We start from the raw sequence: 16,458 nt of genomic DNA, 5'->3' as shown, positions 1-16,458 counted from the left end.
GGCTTATCAGCCAGTATAGTGGGTTGTGTTGCGGGTGGCCTAAGCCAAAATTTGTGTGCACAACTATTAGGTTCTTTTTGGTAGATAATGGTAGTTAGTAATGGTTAGAGATGGGTAAGGGTTTGCTACAACTTCCAAGTCTTGCAATCTCGTTATAATGAAGACCAAAAGTTGCCATACATTCAGATATTTATGAAACACACTTTTATTACCAGCCATCCCTGAAAATAGTTTATTCAACTTGACTGTAAGCTTGATGAAGTGATAGTTTTCTGTCATTTTTCAGGTATTTATTCAACATACTTCTATTACCAACCATCCCAAAATAGTTTATTCAAGCTGACTATAGGCTCGATGAAATGATAGTTTTCTGTCATTTTGTGTGAATCTAGTATACCTTGCCTAAACGGTTCATTAAGGCAGTTATGGCAAGGTTCTAGAAGCAAAATCATTGCTCTTACAGTCAGCATCAGGCAACTAACACTCCCCAAGCCAAGGGCTGGATATGGGGCAGTGTGGGGATCCAGGCGCAGGCCCCAGACCGAAGGGCATAGTAGAAAGGATCTACTAGATACTTAATATTCTCTGGTTCCATGCAAGGGTGGAGAATGTCTCCAAAATATTCTAGTCAATACACATATCTTGAATATGACTAATTTAACCAAATGAGAACCCATTTCTAACATTCATTAATGCTGACTAACAAGGCATAATTCTACCCAAATTAGTATAAATTTTACCAATTAGCAAAATGCAGGGTGAGGGAATAGTGGACAGAGGACAGGGGTGAGGTAGCAGCAGAGTTTGTGGTGGCCAGGCCTGGTGTGTGGCCTTTCTGATTACATGCTAGCCCTACAGCATGAATACTGATTAAGGCAACTGACTGGACCCAGGGTGGAGCTCAGGCGTCTGCAAACTTTTTTTGTTAAGGGGCAGATAGTAAATATTTTAGGCTTTGCAGGCCCTTCAGCAAAATCCCGGCTGCTCCCTGAGGAAGGGACATGACCTTTGGAGAGGCAGTTCCTTCCAGGAAAGGGCAGTTGCTGGGGAAGGACTCCAACATTCCTGGCAGCTGGGAAACGGGTGCCCTGGTCCCAAAAGGAAGGTGGGCGGCATACCCCAGCACGTGCCCCAGCATGCACCTGAGTCTTCTTCAACCTCAACCTGACTCCTGCTCCAGCCTGAAGGCATGGAGGGAAAAATCACACCCAGTCACATGCCTTAATGTGGGAAGCGGTATTGCAGAACAGTCTGTGCAATAATTTCTATCCTTCAAAACACATTGCTGTGCATTATCTATGCATCAGCATCCCCCATGAGATGCAGAGAGCCCTGCTGGTGCAGAAACCAAGATGGGAGAAACTGAGAGTGTCTGGCGGTCCAGGCGGAAATTAGTGCCAAATCAGGGAACACTCACCAGGTCTCCCACGGCCTCTTCAGCACCTCACTATCTAAACCCAGCATTCGCTCCGAATTTCAAACGCCCTGCTTGATTTTCACGAAATGCTCATCTTGTTTATTTTGGGATAGGATGAAGTCACATTTCAGCCCCATTAACTGTGAAGTGGACAGACATGGGGAAGGGAGAGGCAACGGAAATGTGGGGCTGAGGAAGGACGTCCAGGTTGGGATTAACACTTTGCTGTGAAAATCAGCTGTGGGACACTCCAGGGTACAGCTTTGCAGTTAAGCTCACTATAATAAGGCAAATCTCTGCTGAATATCTGCTAGAAATGTGGGATTTTCTGCTCTCCTGAAGACAATTTGTGTTTGCAGTCCAAGAAGTGACACTGAAAATAAAATAATCAGTGGTGGGTGAACTTAAGGTGCTCTTAGTGTCTTTCTTTGATCTTCCAAAATTTTCAAAATTTTCTGCAATACATATATGAGGGTACTTCAAAAAGTTTGTGGAAAAATGGAATTGAAAGATAATGCCAATTGTTCCATGAATTTTTGAAGTACCTCATATATGCTTACATTAATAGAAAAAAAAACTCATAAAAATAAAATATAGTCTTATTTCAAAAAGTCAAATAGAAAGTCTTTTGAAAAATTATTGTTAAATAAAAGAAGGAAATATTGAATGGTGAAAAATTAGACATTCTTTATAATTTTGGGGGAAATACTCTCCATTACATTAAATATCATATCAAGGACTAAACTACTTAATAATATTTGGTAATTGGTAAAAGAGAGAAATTGTTTCTCTTTATGACTAAGGTAACAAAATTCACACTTGAAGTTTCCTTTTGCCCAAACCCACAAAGGTCTAGTTTCTTCCTCTTAATTATTTGTGATTTTGATTTTTACCTCTTCTCAGTGGGAGAAATTCAACACAAAATATGATGCTGTGTTTGCATCTTAAATTGGCTGTAGGTAATTTGTTTCTACCTTTTTTCCTAAATTGAAATGTGGCATATTAAGGGGGGGGAGGGGTAATACATTTTTTCTGTTGAATTCTAGAAATAGATCTGTTGTGGTTAAGTTTACCACACTCTGGTGTTTCACAACCAAGTGAATTGTTTCCTTGGATTTTTGAAGCCTGCCTGTCTTATTTACATTTTGCTCAAAGCTGTTCTGATTGCCTGTTTCATAGTTGGTTTGTGTGTACATCAAAATATGCTGGACCAAGTTCAAGCTCAGTTTGGAGGGGTGTGGGTATTTCCACCACGTGGCTGCCACTGGACACGGATGCTTTGCTGAGGGAATGATCTCGTTATCCTTAGTTTCTCTGACTATAAAATGAGAATGATTATGCTTACAAAAACTCTGTTGGTTAAATTATTGTAGGCCTTTAGCTGAATTATATCTTTGCTTGTCTGGTATTATTTTTGGCAGACTGGTAAAAGCCCAAGTTGAGTTCTCCTTCTTAATATAATGCCTTATATCCACTCTTCAAATGGGAGTTTTACAACAGAAATACACTGGGACATTTCTATTTGAAATTTTATATTAAAAGATGTCAGAAATTAGTATACGATGAGAGTATATACAGTTAGTATACACTAAACCATATAGAACTGTATACTTACTGCACATAAATGAACTTTAAGGAACATTAATTAGATAAAATTGCTAGAATGTGAGAAGTGCTAGACAGATATGTACTGTCGACGTCTTCTAGCCAGTAAAAATTAGTGCTGTAATTTACAGATAATCTAAGCTGGCACCTTCTAGACCTACTAGATAATGTCATAAGGATTATAAGGAAAAGACTTGAGATAATTTTGAGAAATGCTGGGTTAAGCAGAGTTAGATTGGTCTCTTTCCTGGTACAGTTTTCCACTGCATGTTCCACGTGGGGACAGCTACAGAGCTCTTTTATTGTAGAATGTCTTGTGGGACACGTTTTGTGGAATGCTCTTTGGAAAATACTGTTTTATTCCAACCTTTTCATTTTCTGGATGAGAAAACCAAGTCCAGCAGAGGTTAAGTGGCTTGCTATATTTATCTAGAAGGTGAAGGTGAATGCAAGCCTAGGTGTGCATTCCTGGTGGTGTCCTGTCTACCACACTATATTGTCCCACGGATTTCACCCAAGCAGTGTCAGCCAGAGAAGTGTTTTGATCCTACATTCTGTTGGGAAGAAGATAACCAAACGCAACCTGCTCTGAGAATCGGTTATCCAGGCTTTAGCACCCTTTCTAGCCGCATTGGCTCTGTGGTTGACAATTCAAGTGTTGGGATGCCACATGAGTTCCTAACTTCATAGCCTTGGTTTTTTCACTCAGTGCCTACTGTGCACTATAAAAAAGTGCTAATCTTTGGAAATGAATGTACTAGAGTTCAAAATGCAGCTTTCTCCCTCAGCTGTGTGTCTTTGGGGCAAGCCACTTAGCCTCTCTGAACCTTAGTGTCAAATCCATAAAACTGGGCTAATACCTCGCGTAGTTTGGGTAACGTTAGATATGTCTGAACAGGCTGCTGTCTGGTAAAGGTATTCAATAAATGGACCTATTTTTATTCTTTAACAATGCCTGAAGGAGACAAATAATTACTGTGTGTTTCTGATGTTGATTGCAGTCTTTTTGTTATAGAACATGGTAAAAATTTTTGTTGAGATTTTTCTAATAGAAACTACCTCTCCTGTTTCTCCTTTCTTTCACTGTCTGGTTCTTGGGTCTCTGATGACCCTCGTGAGTGTCCTGTATTGGTACATGCCATGTCCTGTTCTTACACACACTCAACACTATTCCATATTGGGCCAGTCACTTTCTTATATCAGGATTGATAGACGGATTGCAGAGAACTCTCAACTTGTTCTGATGTAGTAGTAACAATTTCAGATTTTCAAGTAAGATGTCTTCATCAGCTCTATTTTATATTTCACCTGCACTAGCTGTTTCTGTTCCTGTTTGCTGCTGCAGACATCCTTGCATAGGTTGAAGTTGCAGCTCTCTTACATCTCTGCAAGCCTGTGTACGTGCATGTTGGAAAATCCTCTCTTCACCCCAGCAGAAAGGATTTCACAAACTGCCATAGCTCTTGGTAGGGAGAGAATGACTTCCAAACCAAGTGCCACTTGAAAAAGGCACTCCCCCTACACATAAGACTGTACTCACTGGTTACTGCTGGTGACACATTTTCAAATGGACCCCCCCAGTGGCTGCAGCTGTGATTAAAAGCTGTCTGCTCTCTGCCTCGCTGGGGTTTGCTGTTTAACCATGTCATGCACATATATATGTGGGCTGCAGCTGAATCATGACAACGTAAAGTGTTTCGTAAGATGAAAAATCAAATGAGTACTTGAATGACAGACTCTTGAATTTTCTAAGCTCAAGTCATTGAGACGCATGAGTTGGGAGCATAGCCACGTATGAGACACATAAAGGTAATTTAAGGAAGAAGAGCTAATGGTCAGCGAATATATCCCATCTGCTAGTACATGCTTTGCACACATCAGCCAGACTGACCATCTTAAAGATTTAAGTGCACTTGAACTTAGCAGCTGCATTTCAGCTCCTTTCTGTGGTTCGAGATTCAGTTTGACCCTTCACAAATAAAACCAGAGTAGGATATTCTTTTCTGAGTCTACGTAGATATTCACTGACACATTAATAATCGTGTTTGGCTTATCATAAGAATGTCATTTGCAACATAAGTTTTACCATTAACATTACCTTTAAAACATGCTCAAATGTGAAGTATAGCCACAGAAACTGGGTGTTTCAAAGGCACAGGTCCCACCCCTGCCTTTAGATTATTCAACTTTTATAAAGTAGAAAGAATGTACTAGAATTTAAACCTGGCTCTTTACTTATAAACACCACGAGATAAAGCAGTGTTATCCTCTTCCTTACCCCAGCCTGCTCACAGACTGGATAGGAAGAATCCAAACACGTATAGGGAAAAAAATGGGGAAAATTTTGAGAATCGTGTCTGCCTTCTGTCTGTCTGCCTCCCCCTATCCCCCAAGTTTCAAGTGCTCCCAATCCCAGTAAATGAAATGCTAATCTATCACCAGCAAATTTAGGCTGACAATACGGGGAATTGACCACATTGATTACATTGATTATATTTCAAATGTTTACAATATGATGAGACAAGCCTAATTTATTTTCTAAAGAGTTCAAGGTAGGCATCACCATTTCAGAGGGGGAAACAATGGAGAAATGTTTGTGGTCGCTATCTGCAATAATCTGATGCTGACAGAGAGCAGTATTTTATTTAGTAATTAACAGTGTAAAGGGGAGAGGAGCTGTCATGTTGGTTCTTAAGCTGGGGAATGTGATGAAAGATGATATCTGCGATCTCTCCTTTCCACTTGTTTGGGATTGTCAGGATGAGAAATGTCAGCATTATGAAAGCTCGGCTCTGCTCTTGATATGATAAAACCCTTCAAAAGCCAGTCTCTTCCTCTCCCTTGTCCCCTCCTTTCTCGCTCTCTCTCTGCACTTGCTTTTTTATTTATCCTGTTTTGTTAGATGGCAGAAATATAATTCTTTTCTTTCTTCCTATTATAAGCCACCATTTTTGTTTTATTATATGTTTCACAACCCCTAATGCCCCACTGAAAATTACCTTGTTAAATGACAGTGTTTCAAAGCCATGAATCCTTTCCACCATTTCCTCAGAGGTTTGAAACAGTCAACAGACTGTAAAGAATAAATAATAAAAAAGTATTGATTATTTTGATGACTGTGAGATTCAATTAAGTATTAATTTTGCCCTCCAGTGGACCTATCAAGGTATTCAAAAGGGAGGATTCGGCTCAGCTAAATGCGTGCTGAGTGCTTCTGCCTTAAATAGGGAGAAAATGTGTTTACCTACAGTATTTGAAGGAGTGCATTGATGCACGGAGTCCAATATTTAAGTGCTGTGCAAATTAAGCCCTGGTGACAGTGACATTGTTTTCAGTGGTATGAGTATTGACTAAAGAAGTGCATTTGATGACAGCTTAAACTATTTGTATTGATTAACATTTTCATAGATTATCATGTGTCATATCAAATTCACTTTTCAGGCATGAATACATTAAAAAAAAAAAAAAAAGCCCAGGTGTACCGCGAGCAATGTAACGATGGGACACAGGAGCGTGTGGTCCCACCTGCTCTTGCTCCTGCGCTGGTCACCTGTGTCCTGCCCGGGAACCATTTAGGCATGAACTTGGCAATAAATAGCTCCCAGACCACGCAAAAGGGCATTTCTTGCTTTTACTTCTGTTCTGCATCTTATGTTTCGGCCAAAACAGTATTATGCATCTTAGTTTGCAAATGGAATGAAAGGTTACACTTGGAAAATATTTTAGACTCTAAAATACCCTCCTAAATGAGCTGAAGATAAAACAGATCAAAATTATCAGGGGGAAAAGTTTGCCTTTTTTGAAGGCGGTTTTTGTTTGTTTTTTTTTTCCTTAATGCTCTGGCCGTATGATGCTCTGGGTATCTGAATTATTGAACGCGGTTTGTAATTATTTTCCCAATTCCTTAAAAAAATTTTAAACCAATTTTCATGTATTTTGTTGTGTATTGTTTGCTGTAAAATGTTCATTTAACGTAGGGTAAGCTCTGGTTCCCAACTGGGGACCAGGGAAGTCAACTTCTAAGGGTGCTTATAGAATTTACATGAGAAATATCTTTTATTCCATTGAAAGCAGGTTGAGGTCTCCTTTCTCGCTCTTTTCTCTGCTCTTGGGATAAGATTTAATTGCTTGTCCCCCGGGGTGAAGGCTTCTTAAAATAGCCCATGGGTCCTCCCTAGGGTGCTTCTTCCCTTTGCCTACGTTGCTGAAGTACAAGCCCAGCACTTTCTTTTTTCTTACTGCATTAAAGACAGGACAAGGTGTAAAAACATTCGCACAAAAGCACATCCCACAATTAAAGCTGTGTTGGTTAGGTTGCTTTCAAAGAAGTCCCCCCCCACCCCCCACCCCCGAAGCCTCCTGAATCTCTCCCATGCTAGTTGAGCTTTAATAGGGTGGGGAGTAATGGAGAACTCATCGGATCTGTAATAGCTCTTCACTTGACTGCAGCCAGCAATAACAGCAGGAGCAGCCAGAGATAAGAGAGAGGGGAGAGAGGAGAGGGTGTGTGCAGGAGAGGGAGAGAGAGCGGGAGGACACGCACTCTAAAGCTGCCACTTTCTTCCTCCCCTTCACTCTTTCCCCGTCCTAGGAGCCAGTGGTAGCTGGACGAGCCAGTAAGCCCTTGCTGTGGCTGCGGAGTGCAATGAATGCGGAGTTGAGAGGTGAGGACAAGGCAGCTACTTCAGACAGCGAGCTCAGCGAGCCCCTGCTTGCGCCTGTGGAATCAAATGACAGCGAGGGCACTCCCAGCAAGCTCTTCGGTGAGTCTGTCTAGGTCTTTCATTTCAGTCCTACCATGTTGTCTGGAAGAGCAATCCAGTTCCCCCCGACCCCCCACCCCTTTTCCCTGTTGTTCATACAATTTTCTTGGAAGTACAGAAAAGGAGCTTTGCATCTTGGAGGTGCTAAGCCCCTGTTGCTGACTCCAGCTGCACGAGGATGTCCTCCAAACTTTTACCAACAGGGAACTTATTTGCTGTCCATTTGGACGTGTCAGGTATTGCTGGAGTCCTAGGCTGCAGATCATTTGGAAAACGAAAATGGTAATAATAATCAGGAAATCAGTTCCATTGTGAGAACTGGTTAACATTTATTGAATACATATCGACTCTGTTTCGGGTTGCTTCGCAGCCTTTTGTTAAGGGGGAGATGAGGAAAGAGTGATTATCTGTGGTCCTAAGACAGGAGAGGAGGATGGAAAAATGTCAATACAAATCGCGCTACACCAGGTAAACAAAGGTGGCTGCGAAAAAGCGACGTTTGTCATCACAGTCAGAGTGAAAATTTCTTCTTTGGAAAGAGCAACGAGGGAAGGAAACAGGTCTTACGCCCCCCTCCCACCCTCTCCCTGTGACATTGTGCTTATAGCATCACAAAACGGGGAGGCAGCCCAGGACCTTTCAGGAATCGTTCCATAAACAAAACAAGAACAAGCAGAGTGCCACTCCAGCAAAGACACCTGTCATTCACACAGATGGCACTCTGCAAGCAACTCAAGCAACTGTGGTCTCTAGTCAGAAAGGGGAGCCGTGTTGAGGCACGGGCCTGAGGGAGAGATGTTCATGTCCCTGCTGGACAAGCGCTTTATGGCTCAGAGTGACGTTAGGCTTTCAGAACAATTGTTCCTGAAACACTTGCTTTTAATGATTTCCAAGTGGGGTGTGTGTGTGTGAGTGCGTGCGTGTGTGTGTGTGTGTGACACATATATGCATATGTGTATATACTAACCTGATATGTACCAGGCAGAGAACTGCTTGGTCTCAGGTTAAAAACGGTCGTGTGCTTGAACTCGAAAGCAAAACAATATCATTGCATAGACTACTTTGTTAAGAAACTTGTTAATTAGTTAAAAATACCCTGTTTTTGTTTTTTTTTTTTAAACCTATAGAAAGAAAGCTGCCTGGATAGTTTGGCAACTGCAGGCCAGTTTCAACAGAGGAGCTTTGCCCTGATTTTAAATGCTCGCTTAATCAAATGTTAGAGAGTGTTGCAGAGAAACTTTGCTTTTCAAATTTTCTGTTGGTAAAATACTGTTTTATACTTGAGAGTATACTAGATTCCAGTCTCAAAAAATTCTGTGATATTCCCTTTTTTTTCAAAAATAGCAATTCCACTTATAACATAGATTTTCTAAACCTACATGTTAAGGTTTTAGCATTTTCACTGTAAAAAGTTATTTCATTGTAGTCTAAATTTTTATCTATAAGGGAAGAGTTATGTCCTAAAACACTCATTTTATTTCAGGAACTTAGTTGGAGAATTCAAATAAAATTATGAATTACAGGAAGGCAAAAGCCATGCTGGAGCCCCCCCCCCCCCGCCGCCCCATGTTGATTATACTAAGTAAGCACTTTGATGTTTAAAAAGTAATCAATTGTGAATTCAACATAGCTACAGATAATAAATTATTTGTTCTAAAACTTTGCATGCATTTAAAAAAGTGAATATATTTTGTAGACTTGGACTTGTAGCCCCAACTTGTTTTCTTTCAAGTAAACCAACAGAGGGGTGATTAATTTGGCTTCTCAACATTTATTTAGATTTCCCAATGCTGAAAATTGCTATACATTTGTTATACCATCTGTTACTTATTTGCATGTGTAGAGAAATAAGCTTCAAAAAATCCAAGAGGTTCAAAGTGATTTGAATGAAAATTAATTGAAAATATATTTTAAGTGGAATTGTTATGGGGTGCTATTTATTAAGGGATCATAATTTAATGTAAAAATCATACTGGGTTTCAGAAGGCACCCACCTTCATTTTGAAATTCTCAACCTCTGAATTTGTGAGAGAGAACCCAGCAAAATCTACATCCTGTATCATATATTCCTTATGTATTCACTTAACTGTCTTTGGTTTCTAGACTGCTTTTCAAACACAATGTGAATATTTCCCAGTTTCTAATTAAGTAAAGAAGAAATCAGTAGGTTATAGTTTTGAAAACTTGAGAAAAAAATTGAAGACAACGCAAGAAAGAGGATGGAAAGTGCACTGGGAGGGAAGCCCTGTGTCCTGTGAGGCTTGCCAGCTGTAGAGTCTTTTATGCTTTTGCTTTTTAATATGGCTAGAATGTAGCCTTAGGAATTCTAGTTTATGTAACTGCCTAAAACTTTCTAGAATAATTCTGTCCCAGAATTTTTAGCAGCTTTGGCAACGTAATTTAAGGGACCCCTATTTTATTTGACATACGTATGTTCAAATAAAATGATATGTTCAAGTCTTTGTTTTTAGATGTAGTTCTGATTATACTCTTTACTTGATAATGAAGAATTGCATTTTTCCTGAATAGTTGAGAGCATCCATGTTTTTCTCTAAACTGTGATTTTCTAATGTACTTTTTCTCTCAAACCATCATTCTTGTAGCTTATACATGGTGTTATTGAAAACTGTTCCTCTCTATTTAAATGGGCAGATTAAGACAAGCCACTTGCATCTTGATATATTTAGTTTCACGGAGAGACATTAACCAACAGGAAACAAGAAGAGCTCAGTTTTTTATTGTGCCTGAAATTTCAGTATAAATGGATTTCTTTGAAGCCTATTCCCCCATCTGTGTCTTGTTCAAATTATCAGTCCAGAGGACAAGTCTGTTTCTCTCACAGTATGGCACCTTCAGCCCAAAACTGCAGGAGAAAGGCTAATACTGATGCCCTCTATGGATAAACAAAGGAAATTCCAGGAACCGGTGGGCCTTTTATGCCTCTCCTTAAATTGCACCTCTGCACTTAACAGCATCCAAAGGGAAACATACTGTGCAGAATGTTTCGGTGCTCTGAGCAGCTCAGAATACCAGAAGGAGAAACAAGAAGCCATATGCCAGCCTAAGTAGAAAGTTCAGAAAAGGGCCCTTGTGTTTTATAAAGTAATTACATCAGAGGTAACGTTTTGCTTAACTTGAGCAGCCGTGGAAACTAAAGTACACTTAGGAGAGATGGATCCACAGTTTCATTGAGAAACATGTGGTTAGGTGGTTCTCTGTGATATCATTAAGTGGTACATTACTTATTCTTGTAAAGCCTCTGGAATAACTATGTCCTTTTTCAGTTCATGACTATATTATGCTAAGCTCTGAGCTGTAAGACACGGTATGGAGAACAGGCTGGCATGTTGGGGGATTATCAGAGAATCTGGTGCTTTAGCTGCATGATCAAGTGAGGGGGGCCTCACAGGGATGGGCATTTAGTACGTGACTAGTGATGTACACATTAGAAACTGTTCTCAGAACTGGCCTTTGGCAAATAACCTCAAAAGAAGAGGTTGCTGTGTTCTCTAGTGACATTTATAACACTTGTGTCAACATGGTGCGTCACTCTTAGTCACGCCCATCAAGAATTCAGTGCTCCACGTTCAGTCAAGTTGGACGCTAAAATTCAACAACTTGGTCAGGAAAATGGCCCCAGAAAGGATAAAAGTAATATATAGCCCCAGAAAAATATCTGTACTAAACTTTTCCCATGCAGTCTCAGCCGAGGAAGTGAGACCTCATAAAACGTCTTAAATATTTTTCTCCCATATATATTTGAGATTTGAAAGATGATTTATTAACAGTTTTTCTCCTGGGAAAATTTTTATTGTTTCAACTTTAACCTCCTGATTGCTTTTCTTCAAGTCCCACCTACCTTGGGTGGCTGCGTCAGTTTTGGTGGCTCACTGCTCAGCTGTACTACACTGGACGTGAACTGGGCACACAGCTCAGAGCCTTGAGTTGAGATGGAAACACAAAACGGTTTATAAACATTGTACCTGAAATAAAACATTCGTGGTTGGTTTTCTCTTATGATAGTGTGTTTTTCTAGGTTAAAAGAAATTGCATGCGATGATACTTGTAAGAGCAGGTATTTTCAATGTCGTTTATCTGTGAACTACTGGGAAAGGTTGAAAGTTGGGTCAGTGATTCCTCTGTGCTATAAAATGTACCATGTATCATGTTTTTCTTTTCCTTTCTGTGATCCTTTTCACAGATACATGCATTTTAAGATTTTTTTTTTTTCAAATTGCCATCCAGTTTGACTTGATTAGAATTTATGGCAGTGGAGACATTTTCAGTGACAAAAGGATAAGGGACTAAATTGTCTGTCACCCCTTGAGACAGTGGTCTCTGCAGGTCAGCATGGAGGTCATTGCAGGGCATTCTGGGGACTGCACTTGGGGTGAGGCTGCCTCTTGCCTGTGCATAAGGGGAGGCCTTCATTACAGGATCGCTGTCTTTATCACTTTATTTAAACGTCTCTCTCAAGGTTTCAGTACCTTGGGTATTTATGGTATTCTGATCAAATATACTGGAGCCAGTAATCAGCACATAAGGCTTCAGACCAAGAAGATTTGGCAGGAAGGCGATGAGGAAAATTCCCTCGAGAAATATATTTATTTAAAATATGTAATATAATGCTTCTGTATTTTTAAAAGTTTCTATATTATATCAATTGAAAATTCATACTCTTTTTCACTAAAAAAAGTGTGCTAGGGAATTATTGAAACAGTATTTTTAAATCAATTAAATAATTTAAGTAATAGATTCTATATAAACACAGTTATTTAAAAGAAATCAGCAGAAACCTGTACTTGTGTAAGTAAATGAGATGCATGATAAGGTATTTGTCAAAAATCAATTACAGTTTAATAGTCAAACAAGCCCTTGTGCTGCTGTCTGACTACATGAGGTGGGAAAATGCACATTTTAGATACATTTCTTACATTTAAGAAAATCTAACACACTGAAGTATTTATTTAAAAAAATCAGTGAGAGACTTGTGTGTGTTTAGAGAAATTCAGTTCAGTGGTTTTTTTCCCTAACAGAAAACCATTGTAATGCTGCGTTGATAAATAAATCCACTTTAAATAGCATTAATGTCTAAGCTTTGAAATAAAGATAAATCCATGGAGAAAGGAACTGATGCTCAAACTTTCACCATGTTTGTTTGATGAGCTATGCTCATTTCCAAGTGGTGCTATAGAGGGGTCAGCAGGGGCTTTCTCGGCCTTCCTTTCCTATCTCTTTGCCCTGCCTGGGGTGCTCAGGTCAGCCCTCCATTTAAAGAAGAGAGTTCAGTATTGCAGACAAAATGCTGATATGGTTTTACATTTTTTTCCTTTTATTGTGATTGCTGTGATTCTTATATTTTGTTGTTAAATGGTCCTATAAACAATTGGAAATAAGACAGAGTACTAGAAATTAAGTCAATATGCACACCATCCTGCCTTTAAAGGATCTCATTTTACTCTTTTGGATGTCTTGGATGTTTGACTTAAAGGTTACATGGCATTGTGGTGTTTTTGTAGTTCGTCCAGCCCAGTTTATGTCATAATTAATAAATAGAGGTGCATTTCAGATCCAAGCTCCCAAGGCTCAGCCCTTAAGTAGATTGCCTTCTTTCTTAATGACCCGATTTAACTCTATAGTTAGCATTATTCTTTTCAAGAATTGACCACACGTTCTCCCACTTCAAACAAGAGATTTAAGTTAACTGTTTCAAGTGGACCTTGTTTGTTGTTAGACAGTGAACAGGTAATTTGTGAGAGCACTGGTACTTTCTTTGATTGACGAACTTGTTGGTATATATTTGGGGATTAATAATACATCAGACATTCACTCAGTAAAAAGAAAGTAGCTGGGAGGAGGAAGCGTGGAGGGCTGGGTTCTGCTGTTGGGCTGCCCTGATTATTCAGGCCTTCCCCGGAAAGGAGCAGGACACATCTGCCCAAATGTGCACCTGGCTCCACTTAACATGTTTCTTGATTTTTTTTTTTATGCTAAATAAAAAGATAGCAAAGTGTTTATACCAAACTGGCATTCTGTCAGGGGGCAATCTGTATAAAGTTTCCTGCTGTCAGGTTAATAAATTTTTAAAAAATATCCAAAGGCAGAGGTAGCTAGAGAAAGCTCATAGTAACAGTTGCCGTTCTCCAGCGGACGAGTTTCTCTTTAATATCCAGTGTGGCTCTGGAATTTTCTTGTCTGTTGTCTTTCCAGGTTCTGTACTTTGCTGGTGTTTTTGTTTGGCTTTCCTTCTATTCATGCCATTTCAGTCTTACTTTTTAAATGTTCATCCTTTCAAATTTCAAATGTCTTTTTCTTTTTAGAGAGAAACAAGTGAGCATAATTTGTTTTAATTTTTTATATGGTATCTTACAGTTGAACATATACCTTTTCATGCTATGACCCTCAATGAGGTTCTAAATCTATCAACATTGGACTTTTCTTTGGGAATAACTTCAAGCAATATTTATATTAAAAATTTATTCTTAAAGGAATATTTGTGCTTCGGTAATATGAGGGCCTCTGATAATGTCTAGTTATTAAATGTGTTGACCCGACTCTTAATCTTTTAAATGTAAACTCCTACTTTCTGATTGTCAAAGTCAGATTTCATTAAAATATGAAACAAGGGTGACCATGTTTGGTGGCATCTCTTACTCTATGTTGTGACACTATCATGAGCTATCAGAAATGGACTAAGCATTTTTAGTGTGAATGCAAAAGTCAGAAAGAATAACACTCAATCTCTTCTGGCTGAAGAAAGTTTGTCATTCTCAGAGAAATGAAAATTAACTTTGTTTTGTAAGTATTCAAAGATAATTTTTTAAAACTGTCTAATCAAGATGTATAGCTCCCAAGATCTCTGTTTAATAACTAGCTGCTACTTTTTAAAATTTCTAGTTTGTTACATGAATGTCTATATTTTACTTGAAAATTTGAAAGAAAATCCATGCTCAAACTTCTCTTACAATGTTTCCTTTTAAAGTGCTTTTAAAGTCTTATATGTGACAAGAATATACTGTAATTTTTTTAAATTAAAAAATAAGCCACCTGGAACAATATAGACAATATAGTCTACGTCACTTTTATTGGAGGACTGCTCTGCCATCAAAACTATTTGAAAATATGAGGAACGAATGATCAGATTACAATTAGAGAAACTAAGTAATTCATTACACATAAACTAAATGCTTAAGAGGTTTGCTACTGAAGACCATTTGAAAATGGGATTCTGTAATAGTAAGCACAATTTTTCTTAAATTAAGATGGTTTAAAATGTTCTTAGTAAATAACCAAAATAAAACTTGTTAGTTTAGCTTGAGAATGAAGTAGAACATGAAGGTATTTATAGAACACTTACAAGGTACCAATGACAACCAGCATGAAACGATTTAACAATTGAATGAATATGTTTGCCCTGCTATGTACTGTTTAGCATTAGCAGTTTTCTTAGTGTTTTATCTTTTCCTGTGAAATAATTTATGTTTTTCTGGATTGATGTACTTTCCAAATACCTTGTATTCCTTTAATTTCATCCTAATAATGAGAAAAAAAAAACTGGGACAAAAGTTTGTGAAAGCCAAGAAATCCATATTTAAAGAGTGTTTCAAAACAACAATGCTCCTTTTTCCATTTCCCTATCACTTCCATACTTATTTTTGTTTTCCCATATTTTCTATCTCAGCCACTATGAATGTGCTATGAATAAATGTCGTGCTATCACGTTAAACATTTGTGCATGTCTATGGTGTATTTTCTCCTATAATCACATTGTGCTTCAAATTGTCTTACTAAAGTTTTATTATGCATTTGCATGTATTTTCTCTATCACAAAATTAATACAGACTAATTTATAATACTAAGCTTTCTTTTAGTTCATTCTCTCTATACATCATTTAAATGTACTTCTCCTGTACTTATGTACATTTAAAAAAATTGTTCCCAGATAAATTTATCAAAATGAATAGCTTACCAATAAAGGGTAGCTAATTATATTGCAGTATTGCTTCAGGAATGCTTGGACTAGAATCTAAGTTCCAGTTTCTTCCTTGATGCTAAATTCACTGAGCAGAGAAGACAACAGGATTCCTAAGAATTTGTGCAGTTTAATTCAGTAAAAGCAATTGCGATATTTCTGCACAGTTTGACTTACAGGAAATATATGTATTTTTAAAGCATACAAAACTTACCCAAGCTAGGGAAGACTCTTGGGATTTAAATACTGGAAACCTCAATATCTCTTTATTTGTGGGATATGCATATATGACAATATAAACATTTATCCTTTTTTAAGTGAAAGGTATTTGTTCAATAGTTAATAAGCACAATATTTCTGTTGTATACTCCTGTAAGAATTCCATGTGCCTTAATATACAATTACTTGTATATATTTCAAGGTAGAGTGGGTGGTTGGGGTGCCATAAAGCAATCCCATTTTAAACATTTACTATATAAATGGTGTGGTATAATTAATATCCTTTTGCAGTTCTTGATGGCCACATATGTGGTGATTTGTCTTTTAATACCGATATGGCAAGACTTATTTTTACAAATTAATGATTTTGGGTTTCTTACTGCAGGAGAAAATCATCACCGTCAAATGAGAAGAGAGGCTAAGGGATTAACCTGATTTAAAAATGCAAACATTTGAAGTTGTTTAAAAAGCATGAAAATTAT

General features: G+C 38.3%; 1 protein-coding gene across 2 annotated transcripts in view; it reads left to right on the top strand.

Annotated features, from left to right (window-relative positions):
- Nucleotides 1-16,458, top strand: part of POU6F2 (POU class 6 homeobox 2) — a 449,402-nt gene that overhangs the window by 91,388 nt on the left and 341,556 nt on the right. For both annotated transcript variants that reach the window (XM_063115068.1, XM_063115069.1), the window contains exon 2: nucleotides 7,614-7,785. In XM_063115068.1, coding sequence (XP_062971138.1) covers nucleotides 7,614-7,785 — 172 coding nt within the window. The remainder of the gene's footprint in view (nucleotides 1-7,613; nucleotides 7,786-16,458) is intronic.

The sequence above is a fragment of the Cynocephalus volans genome, chromosome 11, assembly GCF_027409185.1.
Source record: "Cynocephalus volans isolate mCynVol1 chromosome 11, mCynVol1.pri, whole genome shotgun sequence".
In the NCBI taxonomy this organism is placed as follows: domain Eukaryota; kingdom Metazoa; phylum Chordata; class Mammalia; order Dermoptera; family Cynocephalidae; genus Cynocephalus; species Cynocephalus volans.
Note: the sequence above shows the minus strand (reverse complement) of the source record. Positions and strands in the feature narration are given on the sequence as shown.